A 20,468-nucleotide genomic window follows, 5' to 3' on the forward strand; every position below is an offset into this window, starting at 1 on the left:
TTTTCTTGGAGGCGCTCGCGCGGGGACCCCCGGCTCGATGAGCGAACTATGGATAAATCAAAGAAAAGTACCGGAGGAACACAGGATTTAAACAAACAAAGTCTTGGCTCTCAGAATATGAAACTTTTGTTTCCAAACTCACATGATAAATACATTCTTTAAGCTTGTAAAGGGAAGATGACAGGCAATCTGCTCTTCCGCAGCGCCGCCCCCCCTCCCTCCGGCTGATATTATGAATATGAGCGTAGAGTAATCATAAATAACACGGCAGGGTCCGTTACAGTTTGTTTTCATCTGATTTCAATTCAACAAAGTCTTGGATTTCAGAATATTAAACTTGTTTTGGCAAATTCAGATGATAAATACAACTTTGAAGCTTGTAACGGCATAATTACAAGCGGAAAACGGAGTAACTTAACGTCACAGCAGGCATAACAACAGCCGGTGTTTCTCGTGAGGATTTTCCCCGGGAAACAAACGCAATACACACAAACGCAAAATTACACAAACACACACACACGTATACACACACACACACACACACACTGGCGAGCTTCTCCCAGACCAGTAATCCAAACGAAGATATCTTCCCTCCGTAGTATTTTGATATTTGCTCCACTAATAATCAATCAGATCGATGGATTCCATAGAAGAGAAAACTTTGAAGGCCTTTTCTCAAAATGATGACTCGGTGACAGTCATTATATAATGTGACATATTTCGCTTACTATTTGTAGTACAAAAACAATCCAGATATCATTAGAAAGCTAGGAATATCCTCTTTCCAGCAGTGTATACAACTCAAAATGTGCCTTCGGGTCAATGCGACTGATTTTGATAGAGCAGGTCACATATTGTATATTGTAAAAGCATGACACAAAAATCAGGGAACCATATGCCCAAGGGATTACATTTAGATGACATTCATTACATTACATTACATTGCATTTAGCTGACGCTTTTATCCAAAGCGACTTACAATAAGTACATTCGACCAGGAAGATACAACCTTGAAGAAAACAGAATCATATAAGTACATCAGGTTTCATAGAGCCAAACATTTCAAGTGCTACTCAACTGGCTTTAGATAAGCCAGTCCTTTATTAGTATATAAGTGCTTTGTTAGTCATTCTATCGCTCGAAGTGCAGTCAAAAGGGATGAGTTTTCAGTCTGCGCTGGAAGATGTGCAAGCTATCTGCTGTCCTGATTTCAATGGGGAGTTCATTCCACCATTTTGGAGCCAGGATAGCAAACCCACGTGTTTTTGCTGATGGGAACTTGGGTCCCCTTCGGAGTGCGGGTGCAGCGAGCTGTTTGGCTGATGCAGAGCGGAGTGCACGCGCTGGGGTGTACAGTTTAACCATGTCCTGGATGTAGGAAGGGCCAGATCCATTCACAGCATGGTACGCAAGTACCAGTGTCTTGAAGTGGATTCTAGCAGTTACCGGAAGCCAGTGAAGGGAGCGGAGGAGCGGCGTGGTGTGGGAGAATTTTGGAAGGTTGAAGACCAGACGAGCCGCTGCATTCTGGATGAGCTGCAGAGGTCTGATGGCACATGCAGGTAGACCAGCCAGGAGGGAGTTGCAGTAGTCTAGGCGTGAGATGACGAGAGCCTGGACCAGAACCTGCGCTGTTTTCTGGGTCAGCTGGGGATGTATCCTCCTGATGTTGTAAAGCGTGTATCTGCAGCAGCGGGTTGTAGCAGCAATGTTTGCAGTGAAGGACAGTTTGTTATCTAGGATCACACCCAGATTCCTTGCAGTCTGAGTCGGGGAAATAACAGAGGTGCCAATGTTGATTGTTAGGTCAAGAGTGGGACAATCTTTTCCCGGAAGGAAAAGCAGTTCAGTCTTGTCAAGCTTGAGCTTGAGGTGATGAGCAGACATCCACTGAGATATGTCTGCTAGGCAAGCAGAGATGCGTGCGACGACCTGGGTCTCTGAGCGGGGAAAGGACAGAATTAGTTGGGTGTCGTCAGCGTAGCAGTGGTATGAAAAACCATGCGGGCTAATGACAGATCCGAGCAAGTTTGTGTACAAGGAGAAGAGGAGGAGACCAAGAACAGAGCCCTGAGGGACCCCTGTAGTTAATTGACAAGGATCGGACTCGGACCCTCTCCAAGTTACCCTGTAGGTGCGGTCTTTAAGGTATGAGGTGAGGAGGGAAAGTGCAGTGCCTGAAAGTTCTTGGAGAGTGCGAAGGAGGATCTGATGATTCACCGTATCGAATGCAGCAGACAGGTCCAAAAGGATGATGACAGAGGAGAGAGATGCTGCTTTAGCCGTGTGCAATTCCTCAGAGACAGCAAGGAGGGCAGTTTCTTTGGAGTGACCTGCCTTGAAACCAGACTGGTGCGGATCCAGAAGGTTGTTCTGATGGAGATAACAGGAGAGTTGTTTAAAGACAGCGCGTTCAAGTTTTTTAGACAGGAACGGGAGGAGAGAGACAGGCCTGTAGTTTATAACATCAAATGGGTTGAGAGTGGGTTTCTTTAGGAGAGGGTTTACTCTTGCCTCCTTAAGACTGTTTGGAAAGTGACCAGAAGTTAGAGAAGTGTTGATGAAATGGGTGAGAAACGGTAGAATATCAGGAGCGATAGTCTGAAGGAGGTTTGAGGGGATAGGGTCCAGAGGACAGGTGGTAGGACGGGCAGAGGTAATGAGGGTAAGAACCTCACTTGGAGAGAGAGGGGAGAAGGAGGTTAGTGTGTGGGTAAAAGGAGGGTCTGGTGACCCAGCGGTGAGTAAAGGTGAGTCAGAAAAAGAAGAGCGAATATCATCAACCTTTTTTTCGAAGTAGTTAACAAAGTCGCTTGACAGAAGGGAGGAGGGGGAAGGGGCTTTGGGAGGGTCCAAGAGGGTGGAGAAGATAGAAAATAGTTTTTTGGGATTGGAATAGGAAGATTGGATCTTATCTTGAAAGAAAGTGCTTTTTGCCTGAGAGATCGAAGCAGAGAAAGAGGAGAGGAGAGCCTCATAGGTTAGGAGGTCGTCATGGTGTTTGGATTTCCACCATTTCCGCTCTGCTGCCCGAAGGATGGTTCTATTAGCAGAACTCAGTACATGTGAACCATTAACTCATTTAACTATCAACATAAATTTAAGTGCACACACCAGTGCAAACTAAACTAAAAAACAGGCCTGTGTGCATTATGGTTTTGAATAAACACATCAGTATTTAAAAAAAGTCAAACTATAAAGTGCATCAGAAAGCTTAAATTACTCCATTTGAACTATAGCTAGAACTTCACTATTTGTAACTAAAGTAATTTAACCTAATTGAATCCAACATAAGGAGTGGGCACTACAGTCAGGAACTAGCTTACTTTTTAACATTCTACTCAAAGGGCCTGTATATATATGTATATATATTACCTCTGCCAATCGCATAACCCTGGTATATGTGAAATAGTCATTATAATATTTTCAAATGTATCAACAATAAAAACTAAAAAGTACTAGTATGGTATATCCAGGTATCATGGCCTATTTTCTTTAAGTATTTGCGGTCGGGCATCTTGGATATGTCTGGACATATCGAACTACTTGAATCTTGGAACTGATGACTGACAGTGAGCAAAATGTTTAGTTTTTATGTTCTGGTTGTCACAAGTGTTTTCTAACAACATATAACATTGGGGTCTGATAATTTAGTTTGCTCTGACCTAGCTTTTATTTCTGGGGTGTTTTTATATTCACACCATACCTTTCAGTATTTAGCCAACATTGCATAGCGTATTTAAGTTAAAAGCTTGAAAGCAATAGCTTTAAATGAGGTTGAGTTAATAATAGAGGCTAACTCTTATGGAGATTGGTGATTTAAGTTACATTTGGCTCTAATAATAGTATGGTATATCAGAATATCATAAAAATATAAATAAAAGGTCACACAACTAGCCTTTTAGAGTCACCGTATAGTGTGTGTTGTTTCTTTTTGTGTGTTTGCATGTGTTTGGTGTGTGTGTGGGGAGACAATGGGAGACACTGTTATCTCAAAAACATTGTGAGTAAAGAAACTGTGACATGTAAAGAAAGGATTTTCACTAAAACTGTGATGTTACATCCCTCAGAGATGTCTATTCTTCTTCTTTTTTAAAACCCATACTGTGAGAAAGGAACTAGATTATCTGAGAGATTACTTATTTTTGTTTAAACCAACAGTGTGGGGATACCTGCCAGAGACAGAGTCACAGGGACTGACCATAAAACAGGCAAGGGATATAAAAGAGGGGGGAGGGTCTGGAGGGGAAGGTGTTTTGACTCTGGACCCTAGGGTGGGGGAAAGGAAGAGGTAGAGGTTTCATTTGATAGATCTGACTTGATTGTTGTGTTGGTTGAAGGAAGAGACACGGGCGAGGAAGAAGCAGAAAAATATTTTGTTTTTGTAAAAAGGACAGCACGTATTTTTTCTCAAATGTATTTCAGTTTCAAGAAAGATGAGTGGTTTTATGCATGAAGTGCAAAATATCCTGGAACCCTTCAAAAAAGAAAAGCAGGTAGTGTACAGGTAAAGTATGTTGAAATATTTCACAAACAGCGAGTTGTATGTTGTAATAGTTGTATGTTGATAAAAATCTCTGTGTAGTTTTTCAAAATATAATGAGTGAAGTCATAGAGGGAAAAAAATCGCACAGTATGTGGAAAATATAAAAACAGCAAACAACACGTTGAAAAAAGTAATGTCATGTTAGAATAACATGAAATAATTCACAGTAAAGCATCTAAAAAACCATTTAAGAAAGTCATGTTATTAAAGTTATGAAAACTGTATTGTTAAATCAGTGTTAAAATCACAAACTTTCCATTTAGAGTTTGATTCTTTAAGAAACTCAATTCATTACAAAATAATTCTTATTTTACCAAGTTGTAAAGTTTTGCATCAAATCTGTTCATAGTCTTAGTATATATATATATATATAATTTAAAAAGAGTCACAGTGTAGAATGTCCGTACATTTATTTTAAAAGTACTAGTATAGTATGTCAAAAAGTATCTTGAAAAAAAGTCCAAGTATAGTATGTAGTTAAGAATTGTATTATTTAGTTTGTCTGCAATGTCAGTATAGAATTTAAAAAAAATAAACAAAGTCATAGTATAGTTTGTCGAAAAGGTCTTGAAAAAAAGTCATGACATTGTGTGTTGAAATGGTTTTGAATAAACACATCACGTCAAATTGTATCAAGTGCATCAGACAACTCCAATTACTCCATTTCAACCATATTATAAATAAGAAAAGAATGGTCATAGCAGGGCTATTTAATAGTGCATTTAGAAATCACAAACTTGCCTTTTAGAGTCACAGTATTTAAGAAAACACATTTGTTACAAAGTAATTGACAATCTACCAGTTGTAAAATGTTCCTACATAAAATCGATCAAAAAAAGTATCTTGGTAGCAGAAAAATAACTAAAATATGTAAGGTTATCAGAAAAAAACCTACATTGTTTAACTGAACAAGTGTTAAAATAAAAAAACAGCCATTAAAAGAAACCCAATTCCTTACAAAGTACTTCATATTCTACCAGTTGTTAAGTGTTGCATTGATGTTAACATTGATTTTTTCCACTGAAATAGCATTAAAATCAAAGTGCCTTTTAAAGAAAATCTATTCAGACAAACTTTTAAAGAAAATCTATTCAGACAAAGTATTTTTATTTTCTAGTTTTTTTAAGGTTTTGCATACATAAAAGTGTATCTTACAGTTCCTCTGTGAAAGAATTACACACAAATATGCAGAGTGTCAGTAAAAAAAGTGTTAAAATCACAAACTTGCCTTAAAGAGAAACAGTCGTTAAGAAAATCTATTCAGACCATGTACTTCATTTTCTAGTTTTAAGGTTTTGCATACCTCAAAGTGTATTTAAAAGTATCTTGGTGAGAGAAAAAACCCAACATCTGCCTAGTGTCAGTAAATAAGTGTTAAAATCACAAACTTGCCCTTTACAGTCACAGTCTTTCAGAAAATAAATGTGTTACAAAGTGATTGACATTCTGCCAGTTGTAAAGTTTTACAAACTGTATCTAAAAGTATCTTCAAATGATTCCCTACAACAAAAACTCCTCCTTTATGCTCACACAGAAGTCGGCCAGGTTGGGAGGGAGGTGTGTGTGTGAACTCAAAAAGCCCTTTTGAGGGTGGGAGGGAGGGAGGTGTGTGAGGGGTGTGTGTGAGAGAGGGGGCGTGTGTGAGAGAGAGGGCGTGTGTGAGAGCGAGGGCTTGAGAGAGAGAGAGAGAGAGAGAAAAGGGGTGGAGGAAGGAAAAAAGAAAGGGGGAGATATGATTTTTATATTTTTGATTTTCTTTTTAAATAAACTAGCCAAGATGACCCTTTTAATCCCCTATTAACACTCCAGGGCTCATCAATAATTACCTACCTCTACAACTTTAAAAATATCTACTTAAATGTCATATGATCTGATATTACCGTAAAAGAGTCGCTATGTCATATTATTAAAGAACACTATCTTAGAGCAGGCCATCATATAGCAGGCTATACTATTTGGTTGATCATTGACCGATCATGACCTAGTAGGATATTAACAGGGTTCACATACATTGTTTAACTGGATTGTCTTACTTAAATCAAAAACTGTCAATAAGAGTCACATTCTTAAATAACATCTATTTTGACAAAGTATTTCATTTTTCTAGTTTTAACTTTTTGCATACATAAACTTATATATCTTACATTTCCTTTGTGAGAGAATTACGCACACATCTCTCATCTCAAAACATTCTTTTGCAGTATTTTATCTGTTTTATATATATATATATATTAGGGCTGTCAGTCGATTAAAATATTTAATCGCGATTAATCGCATGATTGTCCATAGTTAATCGCGATTATTCGCAAATTAATCGCACATTTTTGATCTGTTCTAAATGTACCTTAGAGGAATATTTTTCACGTTTTTAATACTCTTATCAACATATGAGTGAACAAATATGCTTTATGCTAATGTTTATTATCATTTGAACAATGACAAATATTCTCATGAATATTAAACACAACAACCTGTGAACATTACATATATTCGCCTTAATTCAACCTGGAACCTCTCTCACATACAATAATACAATACAAATGGTGTGTGTGTGTGTGTGTGTGTGTGTGTGTGTGTGTGTGTGTGTGTGTGTGTGTGTGTGTGTGTGTGTGTGTGTGTGTGTGTGTGTGTGTGTGTGTGTTGGATCGTTGGAGCTATGTGCAACTCAAGGGCCCTTTCTCATTTCTCTAACTCCCCTCCTCGACTCCCCTCCTCGACTCCTATCCTCGAGACTTAGTCCCGCCCACAGGAGATGCGAGCAGAGGAGCCGAAGAGGGGAGCCGAGGAGAGAGGAGGGGAAGCAGCAGGCGGTTAGAGAAATGAGAACTCCTCTCCTCTGAGCGGTCATTTTAAAGAGACGTCCATTAATGATGACAGGAGGCACAGCAGCCCTCTGTCTGATGGACAGATGTGTTCATTACCACTTATATATTTACTTTTAATTAATTCACAGTGCGGTATAATGAGACAACAACAGGCTACATAGGCCTATGCGGACACACACACACACACACACACACACACACACACACACACACACACACACACACACACACACACACACACACACACACACACACACACACACACACACACACACACACACACACATACTGTATATATATATGTATATATTTATATAAATATATACAATTTCAGAATCAAAAAGAGCACTCTCATAATAACGCAACACAATCAGAGACTGGATATATTCCCCCCCCCTCCCCTCTCGTCGCTACAATGAGGAATTGAAATTACGGGCCAAAAGTTTTATTTACAAGTATTAAAAGTAAGCAGAGGACACCAAACCAACTGAGACCCGTCTGTCCGCCGCATCTACGCACTGTACAACACACACACACCTACACACTGTACCACATACACCTACAGCCCCAAAGCATATAATCAGGCTACAGCCGTTGTGTTTTATTATGTGAAGCACTAAAGGGTTTTAGAAAAATATCGACTCTTTGTTTGTGGATATCTACTAAACTAAAGCAAATAAAGAGAGTAGGCCTGTTATACTGAGTGATATAGATTTTACATACTGCTCTGCTTTCTGCACGGACCTCACAGCTGTTCTCACTGTAAACATCGCGTCGCGAGGAGAGCAGTTAATAAATAATATCGAGGGGATGCATGCAGAGCTGTCATTGGCTGAGATAAGTCCGGCCGTGCGTCACGACTCTTTGAAACATCTCTGTTCCCGGAAATGCATCTACGAAGGAGCCTTGGAGGACCCATCAGTGCATCCTCGGTTAGAGCTCCTCCAGAGAGCCTCCTCGACGCTCGATCCTCGGCCCTCGAAGTGCATTTAGAGAAATTAGATGTCCTTCAACATGGCGCGCTAAAATTCATTTCCGGGTCACTACCTGAGGACCGAGGAGTCGAGGAGTCGAGGAGGGGGGATTTGATGAAATGAGAAAGGGACAAGGCATATGCTCGAACGGGAGCAGCCTGGACGCTGCAATCATGTTGCGCGCACTATCCGTGCTGAGTGTGCTGACTTTTCGTACATGTCCCACTGTCTGGCTACCTGCATAAAGTCAAGTGCTCGGCGTAGTTGTGGCGAAATGTCGCTCCTCTGTTTTCATTTAAACAGCTCCTTATATCCGTTAGCGCTGCTAGCTAGCACCAGATGCTAACAACAACAATACACGTCAGGTCTCTATGGAAAGCCAAAAGTGCCATAATACGGGGGTGAAAAAACGCGCGAACATACGGGGAGGTCCGTTTTTTCGCGCGAAAAAACGCGCGAACATACGGGGAGGTCCGTTTTTTCGCGTGAAAAAACGGGCCAATATACGGGCGAATGTTCGCGCGGTTTTTTATATGATAATGAGCCCCTCCTTCTGATTTCCTTAGCCAATAAGTTAAAAGTGTCTGTAACCAATCAGTGAAGGGTAAAGCCAGACCAAAACAATCTGTAGATGAAAAGTTCCTGACATGGTGAGGCTGTGCTGTAAATTGTGCATTATTCCAGATTCAGGGGACTAAGTATTAATTTGCCTTTGAATATAATAAATATATCAATCAATATATCAATATAACCTGCCTTCATTGTTTTTTTTAAATAAAATGGCATTACCCTTTTCCTTAAACCTCTGGAGTGTGAAGTGAAGGTATTTTCTCAATTTTTAGATGTCTCCTTAAATCCACTTTTAAATGTACTTCTTATAACATGGCATGGTGTTACATGTCAAAATGTTCAGTAGTCTCTGGTGTTGCTAGAAATGCAAATTCACTCACCTTAGAGCACTGTCTTATGAGAAACCTAGCTTAGAAATCCGATTTTTGGAAAACTTCAAAACTGTTGTGAAACACATATGTACTCATGTCATCCATTTTTTTTGGTGTTTCAGATTTTGTTCACCAAAGTCTTTGGTTCACAAAAGTAGTGAAATATATCAATTACACTATAAGCCTATATAAAAGTGTTGTTCATGTCTAAAATGAAAATGTGTAAATTATAATTTAGAGTAAAATATTTCCATCCCTCTACTTTCACCACAGAAAAGTTACATCAGGACTGAATAATGACTTCATATTCCATACCAAGGTTTATGTGATGTGTACAAATACAAATTCAGCATTTCAACTTTATTTTTCAACCAACTATTTATGTTAACATATGAAACTGTAAAATCTCAATATTTCCAATATCAGAACTTTTTCAACCAACTATTCATTATAAATGTAAAGACAGGGGGTCTTTGTCCATGGTCTTTGTCTGTCTTCCAAGACAGTGGGTCTGGCTGCTGTGTAGGTGGGGCTGATGGTGCATGGCCTGCTGGTGGCTGTGTCGGAGGGAGGTAGGTGGGATTGTCCCGGGTTGATGCTGGGATTGTCCCGGGTTGATGCTGGTGGCTGGATGGGAGGTACGTGTGCTAGGCGAGACTTCTTTGCTGGCTGGGTTGATCGTGATGGCTGTGGTGGAGACCTTTGTATCGAGGTGTATCTTAATCTTGTGGCAGGCACAGATGGAGGTGGAGGCCGCTGTAGGGATGCTGGTCCTCTGGTCCTCGGGTCCTTGGTGGTGATGGCTGTGGTGGACGCCTTTGTACCGAGGTGTATCTTAATCTTGTGGCAGGCACAGATGGAGGTGGAGGCCGCTGTAGGGATGCTGGTCCTCTGGTCATTGGTGGTGATGGCTGTGGTAGAGGTCTTTGAGCCACGGTAGATTTTGACCTGGGGGCCGGCACAGATGAAGGTTCTGGCTGCTGGATAAACGCCACCTCTGGGCCACTAGGCCCAGGCAGCTGTGAAATCTGAAGGAAAAAAAACATACCTTTACATTTAGCAAATCAAAATAACTGTATGACGTATTTTTCTCTAATCAAAAATGGAAATAAATCCACATGCCATATTATGACTTTTATGAAGGATTAAAGCCTTCTTCATTTCCAGTATATAATACAGTGATAACACACACAACCCGGTTGACTGTACTCACTTTAACCTGGCTCTGTTGTCCACTGATAGGCATAGTGCTGTGTACCTGGACTCACATTCAGGTTCAGGTCCGGACTCAAGTCCAGAGGTTCAGGTTCAGGTCCGGACTTATAAGTCCGGACTTGGGTCAAGTTGTGTGAGTAACTAAAGTGAACTTATTGTGAGCTAATTATCAATTGAAAATAAACTCATAATCAACTCAAATTCAAACTCGTCAGGTTTATTGTGCCCCCTTCCAACTTGTGTCTACACCATGTATTTTCTATAACTCTACATGTGTTACTAACTACACAACACAACTACATACATAGTGATGTACATACAAGACTCAATCTGCAAGAGTACAAGTCTATGTGTTCTTGTTCAAGAACAACAGCATATTGACATTGTTTGGGTGAAGTGTTGCTCTTTCGGCAGACACTATATCACCATACATGCAAAGGAGTTAGCTTAGCTACACTACCAAATATGGCAACCAGCATCCCACGCTGTCAGTGTCCACTATGTCTAAGCCAGCTTCCCTTGACGTCACACAGATCTCGCGAGCAGTTGCGATATTTTGCGAGACTTCGTGAGTTCAGTAATGGCCGCCATATCAGAAGCCAAAACAATGTTTTTCGTCTTTTCTCAAGGCAAATTTCTCGATCTATGGAAGGTTTTAGATGGTTTAGAACAAAAAGGAGAATATACGTAAGTACCGGTTCCCGACGTTCCGGTTTTAACCGGACTTGAACCGAAACTTTTTACAAGTCCAGTACCGGTTCGGCGTACCGGTACGCAGCACATCATAGGCACAATATTAGCATAGCATTAGCGCGCTATTAGAATTTCAATAATATGAACAATTATGAACTCAGACCAGCATTTCACATATTTATACAAGCAGAATACACTTGAAATGTAAGCCAAACTACTGCACGGGAGTCATACACCTAGTAACATAGAAGAACAAAGAAGCTAGCGGACGCCATTAGCCACTGTAGTGGAGCCGAACTAGCTGACAGAATGACATTAAACTACACATAAAGAACAGTTTCAAAAACACTTCTTAGATCGAAATATGACATAATCTTTGTACACACTACTAACCTGTTGAACAGGAGAAATGAATGAAGCAGAGGGAACGTTGTTGCCGTTCCAGCCAGAATGCCAAGTCTGCGGCAGACACATAATAACAACACTTACTTTACGGCATGCGCTCAGCAACACATTCCCTTTTACGGCATGCCCACTGAGGCCTTTCCGTGTCCTATACTGCCCTCTGCTGTTTGTAATGATATACAATATTTAACATAAACATGCCTTCGAGAGTATAACTTAATTTATACAAGACAATATACATTGAAAATGTGCCCACATATTTATGCGGTTATCTGAATCATATTTTCTACCCCTTATATTCGAAAATATATGATTAAATATCTAAAATATGCGCACTTCGACGCTGCGTGGGTGGACTCCAGTTATATCTTTCAAACTAAATCTATCCACTATCTGCTTGTAGACTAACGGTCAAAGGGTCTAATATCCGGGAGGGCCGGGCTCGAGTCTCGGAAAGGAAACGTTTTTTTGTGTTATCTCTTTTCATTCACTTACAATCTTTGTATAAATGCAAAGTATTCCAAGGTCTGCTTCACCTTAATTGTCCCAACTGCTTGGCAACAGCTGTCTGTTCTCCAGTTGTTTAAGGTGGTAGCCTGTCGCCTGCGTTCATGTTTCAAATAAATGGGAATTGATCAGCCTCAGATGTATTAATTTATAAAAAAAAATTTTTTTTAATTCGAATGTTTCTCTTCAGTGCAATTGCAATTGCACATTGCATCATTTTTGTGTTCTTTGTTCTGTTTTAGAAAGGAAGGATTGTTTACTTTTTTCGTTGTCTACAAAACCGGAAAAACAACATAATTGTGCTTTTCCAGACACTGAAGAAAGAAAAATACCATGAATTTTCGGTATCAGGGCTGTTAGGGAAAAGATCAGGCAATATATCTTGAGAGAAAACTTATCTTTTGATCCCGTTTGAATTGTGCCACGAATTACACTTATGATGTTTGTCATCTTAAACAATCACTTCCATGTCAAAAAACTCAGTTTGTCGTAAAACTGTTGAAATATAAGACTATGAAAAATACGCAACTAGAAATAAGTGAAATGTGCCAACGTGACGGCCGTCTTGGTGTGTGGTGCGCGACGGGAGATGTAGGTCATTGACTGGTTTCAGGCAAAAAAAAAGTGTTACTTCACAGTTTTACGACACATTTAAATTTTTTTGACTTGCAAAATTATCTTTTAAATTGACAAAAATCATATGTGTAATTTGTGGTTCAATTCAAACGGGATCGAAAGATAATCTTTCTCTCTCCATTTACTTCAATACATACCTTTTCCGAAATAAGGTCCCATGGAGCTCAACCGGAAAGGGAGGGACTTCGCCTCTCTATAAGCATGCAGCAGCAGTAGCAGCAGCCGGAAAAATGTCCACGAGAAACTTCATCTTGCGTTGCAAAAGGACAATAAATGACTGCACAAGACTTCTCCAAACAGATGATGCCGGTCATGCCGTGTTACAATCCACAGTAACGAGGTAAGGGCCAAGCCTATTGCTACTGTTAGAAATTAAAATCAATGTTTTAATGGGGAAATGTAGTTTAAACATGCCGTCAGTTTTAATGCTCTTTTATACTGAAAAACCAGAAATTCTTGTGCACAAGCAGTTAAGCTTTTATTCTGAAAATCCTTCATCTCCGGTTAGCATTTAGCATGTGGCTAATATACGATTTCCTGAAGAGGTGAATTTAGTAGCGAAATGAGAGAGTGGTGCAAACCGAAGCCTACTGACTTAACACTACAACTATAGATGTCGAGATACTACCATGCTGAATATTAAATGAAGGTACAGTTTATTTGAATACATTATTTACAGACGAGAGTAGCATGTGACAACATCCGGAATGACCGGAAACCAAACGAGCCGAGAAGTATTGTTTAGAGTATTGATTACAGCGTTTAGAATGTGTTAAATGAAGAGTGATGAAAGAGAATATGAGGAGAAACTGCGTGTTAAGCATATATTGAATGTGAAAAGAACCTATCCTCTGTTTAAATGCAATAACGGACATTAGAGACGAGGCGAGCCGGCTGGCGGGGAGGAGCCAGCAGACGATATATAAACAGCACCGGAGGAGAGATCCGGGCTCTTCTCTTCCCTATCGAGGAGAGCCAGATCACAGCTGTTTGTCTGACTGAACAATATTCTGTCTGTAACACTACCGCGCCTCTTTTAATTAAAGTACCCAATTGAACTTTCACAGAGACTCCATTTAGTCTCCTATTTTAAAGCGTCTCTCCTGGTCGGGAGAATAACGTACACAGTTAACACTACTACCAACACAAAGGAATGTAGTTTGTTTTTGCATGTAACCTAAACTGAGGTTGTGTGAGATCTTTCACACTTACAAATTCTGTCTTCTCCCCTATTTCACCAAACCGTTTACTGGCAGGTTAGAAACCATGGAAAGGAGCCTCGATTGGTCACGGGGCAGGCTAATTAACGTCCCTACAGGTGATCTTTTACTTCAGGACCTTCGGGAATATATACTTGAAGTCCGGAGATCTTGGCCTACCACACCCGCACAACAAGGTAGGTCGATGTGATAATTGTTCACTTTAGCATAGGCTTTCGTTGATAAACCAGTGCTAGTATTGTTGAGTACTAAGTGTCCAACAGGCCAATACATTTTAAAGTAATTATTTGTTTTAAATATGGGTAATACCAATATAAACACCTTTTTTAATCTGTAGTTGCCAGCTATTAATTACAACATTCTGGTGAGACGCTCTGAGTCTCGAGTTGTCCACTTAAAACTGTACTCCAAATTCCACCTTTATATCCTGCCACAGTAGAGGAGACGCTATTCCCCCTCCCCCGTCGAGGGCAGTCTGGCCATCTGTAGTACACCACGTATCATCAAACGTGTGAATGAGGACATTGAAAGGGTGCCAGAGGGGGAGTCTCTGTCTTCAGGGTTGGAAGACACAGACTGCAACTATGTATCTCTATGCCCATACACATTTATGCTTTTGTTCTTACTGTATACTACAACTATAGTGTATTGCATGTCCACTGGTTTAATGCCAAACTGCATTTCATTTTTTTTTAAAGTATCTTTAGGCTGGGCAATGACAATAAAATAGACGCATTGTGTGCGTTTCTGGCACAACGGCATAAATGCGTTGCTTTTACAACAATGACAATAAATGTAATCTAATGTTTTGCTGTTGTTGCAGGTCATTCTGGCTACCACGCCCCACTCATTTTGTTGGGTGGTCGAGGTCCCCCACAATTCAGCATTTCCAGAGAGCAAATCTCTTTTTTGAGGAGCTGTGGTTTTACAGCAACAAAGATGGCACAGATATTAAAAGTATCTCTGCGCACAGTGAGACGGCGATTGAGGTATGTAGCAATGTCTTCAACATTGGAAGTGCCATCTTGTCTCAATTTATTGTAAACATCCCAAGGAGGGGTTGTAGCCATGTTACACTATGCATGTTGTAAAGTAAATCTGAATACCGTAGGTCTCATATATTTAAAACATGTTTATTTTTCAGGCAGTTCCACATGCTGCGCTCTGGGACATACTCCACCATCTCAGATGCTACACTAGACGACCTCATCAAGGAGATAGTGGCTGGGAATAACCAGATTGGCCCTGAATCTGTCAGGGCACAGCTGCAGGCCCAGCAGATGTGGATACAGAGACGCAGAGTGCGGGACAGCATGAGGCGGATAGACCCAGAAGCAGCTTCACTGGACATGTCCTCTCAAGCTGCAGAAGACAACTCCAAAACAGTGGAGGATCTGCAGAAGCAACTGCAGGAGTTAAGAGTCCAGCGAGAGTTTTGCTAACAGAGGTTTGCTGGCTCCGACGACAACATCCGATTCTATACAAGGTAATGTTTTGGCTAAATTCTATCCAAGTTTTTGAGATGGGTTAGCTTATAAAGAATCCTGTTTACCTGCCGTGTGACCGCTGACTATATGCATGCAGTGTTGGAATAAGTACTCAACTTAACTGAAGTATAAGTACAAATACTATGGTTTTAAAATACTCCTGAACTGAACATGTAGAATCATAAATCCTGTGTTTTCATATATAAAAAGTAACTAGAAACTATGAAGGTTAACTAAATGTGGTGGAGTAAAACATATTAATACTAACAACATACTGAGAATATTTTACTACAAGTGGAAATCTTCAAAACCTTACCAAAGTAAAAGTATGTCAATATCCACTGCGTTTCCCCCAGTTGCACACGTAAGAATGAAGAGTAAACGTAGTCATTGTGTGTAAAATGTTCCCTGTATGTTTTAGATTATTATTACTGCTGCTAATGTAGTTGCTACATTTTACTGCTGTAGATTACTATACCTGCACCTAGTGCCTTCTTACTCAGTCTATTTGAATTGTAATGTATTATAGCAAACAAGAGGAAAGCATTAGCCCATGTGTTACAGTTAACACGATTGTATTTACTGTCAATTAATGACTGACATGTGTCTTTTGTGTACAGATTCCCGAGCTATAACCACCTGATGGCCTTCTGGTTTTTAATTGAGCCTTCAATTCATTAAATGGTTTGTGTTACTAGAGCGATATCAACTGCCAAGAGTAATGAAGAAGTGGTTACACACGCACGTCCATCAACGGTAGGTTATGTTTCTTTTAACACACAATCTAAACACAAACTGAAGGGAAAATGTCTCTCCGACATTTCATTGCTTTTGTGTAGGCTAAAAGGCTAAAGTACTCAATCCTTTTTGAATACATCAGAGAACTAAAACAACTTAATGTTTTTCCCATAGTGTGCTACACTCATGACATTAATATAGTAACCTTTTTTTGTTTTTATCTTCCAGAGACAGCTGCTTCAGCCAATTGACGAGTTCTTCCTTTTTCTATGCTTCCTGTCGGTGGGTTTGAAAGAGAGGGACCTTGCAAACCGCTTCAACGTACACCAGTCCTCTGTGAGCCGCATCATTGCAACATGGACAAGTTTTCTTACAACTTTATTGGGGTCACAGTGCATCTGGCTTACACCTGCAGAAGTTCAAGCCCACCTCCCAGAGGCATTCAAAGATTTCCCAGACACACAGGTGATCCTGGATTGCACAGAGCTGAGGTGTCAAACACCATCCTCACTCCTCCTCCAAAGTGAAATGTATTCTACATAGAAATCTCACTGCACCATGAAAGCCCTGGTTGGCATAGCCCCACATGGTGCAGTGACATTTGTTTCCAGTCTGTATGGTGGTTCTGTCAGCGACAAGGAGATTTTCAAACAATCTGGAATAGCTTCGTTGTTGACTGAAAACATAGCAGTGATGGTAGATAAGAGCTTCCTGATCAGCGATTGCTGCAAATGCAAGGTGTACTGCCCACCTTTTCTGTCAAAGCAGAAGCAAATGCCAGCCTATGAGGTGAGGGAGACACAGGCCATTGCCAGACTGAGGGTTCATGTAGAGCGTGTCATTAGGAGGATAAAAGAGAACAAACTTTTTGATGGTGAATCCCACATAGGTATTGTTTGTATTCTTATCGATAGTCATGAACTTTCTCTTGTGACAAAATAGACTCTCCGTTAGTAAACGTTTACTCTGTGTAAAAGTGATTTCTGTGTGTAAAAGTGAGGTAACATGTGTAGATGAATAACATCAACTTGTATTCGTCCCACACATACACACCTATAGATGTAGTTATATTTGTGTCTGTGACTTTATATTGAATGGGAAATAACTGGAAAATACCTGTGTAAGAGAGAGACTCCTGTCCCGCCTCTCCATTTTATTTTTAGTTGTGCATTGTTATTTGTGCTTTAGAAACATTCCACTTGAACTTTATTTGAATGAACTTAGTAGTAATTATTGTCCTATATTTCTTTCAGATTTCACAGCTGCCTGGGCCTAGGAGAAAGAACCTCCATCTGTGCCTGCACCAAGGTCAAGATCTACCGTTGCTCAAGGGCCTTCACCAGAGCCATCACCACCGAGGACCAAAGGACCAGCATCACTACAGCGGCCTCCATCTGTCCCTGCCACAAGATCAAGATACACCTCGGTACAAAGGCCTCCACCACAGCCATCGCGTTCAACCCAGCCAGCAAAGAAGTCTCGCCTAGCAGACGTACCTCCAATCCAGCCACCAGCATCAACCCGGGACAATCCCACCTACCTCCCTCCGACACAGCCACCAGCAGGCCATGCACCATCAGCCCCACCTACACAGCAGCCAGACCCACTGTCTTGGAAGACAGACAAAGACCATGGACAAAGACCCCCTGTCTTTACATTTATAATGAATAGTTGGTTGAAAAAGTTCTGATATTGGAAATATTGAGATTTTACAGTTTCATATGTTAACATAAATAGTTGGTTGAAAAATAAAGTTGAAATGCTGAATTTGTATTTGTACACATCACATAAACCTTGGTATGGAATATGAAGTCATTATTCAGTCCTGATGTAACTTTTCTGTGGTGAAAGTAGAGGGATGGAAATATTTTACTCTAAATTATAATTTACACATTTTCATTTTAGACATGAACAACACTTTTATATAGGCTTATAGTGTAATTGATATATTTCACTACTTTTGTGAACCAAAGACTTTGGTGAACAAAATCTGAAACACCAAAAAAAATGGATGACATGAGTACATATGTGTTTCACAACAGTTTTGAAGTTTTCCAAAAATCGGATTTCTAAGCTAGGTTTCTCATAAGACAGTGCTCTAAGGTGAGTGAATTTGCATTTCTAGCAACACCAGAGACTACTGAACATTTTGACATGTAACACCATGCCATGTTATAAGAAGTACATTTAAAAGTGGATTTAAGGAGACATCTAAAAATTGAGAAAATACCTTCACTTCACACTCCAGAGGTTTAAGGAAAAGGGTAATGCCATTTTATTTAAAAAAAACAATGAAGGCAGGTTATATTGATATATTGATTGATATATTTATTATATTCAAAGGCAAATTAATACTTAGTCCCCTGAATCTGGAATAATGCACAATTTACAGCACAGCCTCACCATGTCAGGAACTTTTCATCTACAGATTGTTTTGGTCTGGCTTTACCCTTCACTGATTGGTTACAGACACTTTTAACTTATTGGCTAAGGAAATCAGAAGGAGGGGCTCATTATCATATAAAAAACCGCGCGAACATTCGCCCGTATATTGGCCCGTTTTTTCACGCGAAAAAACGGACCTCCCCGTATGTTCGCGCGTTTTTTCGCGCGAAAAAACGGACCTCCCCGTATGTTCGCGCGTTTTTTCACCCCCGTATTATGGCACTTTTGGCTTTCCATAGGTCTCTCTCTCGCTCGCCCGCGCCACACATACACACACCCTGCCGGTCCTCCCGATGGCCAGTCGGTGCCTGTCGGTGAGCGTGGAAGTGTGGTCTGCCACAAGGGGGCAGCAGGAGCGGGGCTGTCAGCATCAGCTTGTAGATGGTATTTTAAACTCGATGCACTCTGAAACTACGGGGCGGCCGAGGAAAAAAAATACACATGCGTTAATCGCGTTAAAATAATTAGTGGCGTTAATTTTTTTTTGCGTTAACGCGTTATTAACGCATTAACTTGACAGCCCTAATATATATATATATATATATATATATATATATATATATATATGTATATGTATGTATCCAACAGACGATATTGCACTGTTGGATACACCTCTCTTTATCCGATCTTCAAGCCTCAAAGGGCGGCCTCATGAGCTCCGTAAAGTCCCCTAAAAATGGCACTTAGTCTATTTACATCATCCAGGGAAACATACCAGTAAATACACCTCTCTTTATCCACTCCAAGAGCCTTGAAGGTCGGACTCATGAGCTCCGTCATTTCCCCCTAACATGGCACTTAGACTATTTCCATCATCCAGGGGAACACAACTTCAAAGGGGCTTCCTTATAGTTAACAAAGTAATTAAACAATAAGATGTCATATGATCTGATATTACCGTAAAGTAGTCCCTATGTCATATTATTAAAGAGCACTATCTTATAGCAGGTGTGTGTATATATATATATATAGCTTATAGCTATACTATTTGGTTGATCATTGACCGATCGTAACCTAGTAAGATATTAACAGGGTTCAGATGAAAGGGCTGAAGTCTTACATGTTGATATCAAGTCTTATCATCCCCTGTTGTGCCATATCCTTATCAGGGCTATATCTGGTTTATCACTGACCGATCATGATCTAGTAAGATCATTGACCGATCATGACCTAGTAAGATATTAACAGGATTCACATCAAAGGGCTTATCAACCGCTATGGGGCAATGTTTGCACAAAACAAGTCGTAAAAGATAAGAGGGGTTCAAAGGTGACCAAGTAAGATATTAACAGGGTCACATCAAAGGGCTTATCAGCCGCTATGGGGCAATATTTGCACAAACAAGTCATAAAAGATAAGGGGGGTTCAAAGGTGACCTAATAAGATATTAACAGAGTTACATCAAAGGGGCTTATCTGCCGCTATAGGGCAATGTTCGCACAAACAAGTCATAAAAGATAAGGAGGTCAAAGGTCAGAATAGATAAGAGGGTCAAAGGTCTGATTTCAGAGTGACAGGTGACACTTCAAAGGGATTTTTGCCGGTTTTTGGGTGTGGGATTTCCGGTTTGGGAGGCGGGACTTCCGGTTTTAGGGTCATAAATCATTCCTTATCAGGGTTATAAATCAAAATCGGACACAAACCGGGGTCTTATAACTACTCATTACATTACTTTGTTACAGCAAAAAGTAATATATTAGTGTAACGCGTTTCACCCAACACTGATTGTTAAAGTTATCTTATCTTAGCTATCTCTATTTTAGTGGAGGAAAACAATTATGAATCACTGAGGCTTGAATAAAAAAAATAAAAAAATCAGTGTTCAGTGCTCTGGGA

At 40.2% G+C, this 20,468-nt stretch overlaps 2 protein-coding genes and 1 long non-coding RNA gene across 6 annotated transcripts in view; 1 reads left to right on the top strand and 2 right to left on the bottom strand.

Moving 5' to 3' along the window:
* The window catches only part of LOC307015980 (general transcription factor II-I repeat domain-containing protein 2A-like), a 576,621-nt gene that overhangs the window by 128,118 nt on the left and 428,035 nt on the right, over positions 1–20,468 (bottom strand). The gene's annotated exons all lie outside the window — the stretch shown is intronic.
* LOC307015975 (uncharacterized protein) lies at positions 14,035–17,992 on the top strand. Of its 4 annotated transcripts, none has more exons than XR_013801696.1 (6): positions 14,035–14,138; positions 14,786–14,951; positions 15,107–15,448; positions 16,070–16,205; positions 16,416–16,523; positions 17,441–17,991. XR_013801696.1 is itself a non-coding variant. In XM_079644996.1 (6 exons), exons 4-6 carry the CDS (start codon positions 16,171–16,173, stop codon positions 17,856–17,858), a joined length of 507 nt encoding a protein of 168 aa, XP_079501122.1. In that variant the 5' UTR covers positions 14,035–14,138; positions 14,786–14,951; positions 15,107–15,448; positions 16,070–16,170; the 3' UTR covers positions 17,859–17,992. The 4 variants fall into 4 exon arrangements, 1 of the variants encoding a protein (XP_079501122.1); XM_079644996.1 differs by having other exon boundaries at positions 16,416–16,469; positions 17,441–17,992; XR_013801697.1 differs by having other exon boundaries at positions 16,070–16,652; positions 17,441–17,990.
* LOC307015977 lies at positions 18,490–18,868 on the bottom strand. Its single transcript, XR_013801699.1, has 2 exons — positions 18,812–18,868; positions 18,490–18,769 (listed from the first exon to the last, which is right to left on the bottom strand). It is a non-coding gene; the product is annotated as an uncharacterized lncRNA (long non-coding RNA).

The sequence above is a fragment of the Notothenia rossii genome (genome assembly GCF_949606895.1).
Source record: "Notothenia rossii genome assembly, chromosome: 8".
Classification (NCBI taxonomy): Eukaryota; Metazoa; Chordata; class Actinopteri; order Perciformes; family Nototheniidae; genus Notothenia; species Notothenia rossii.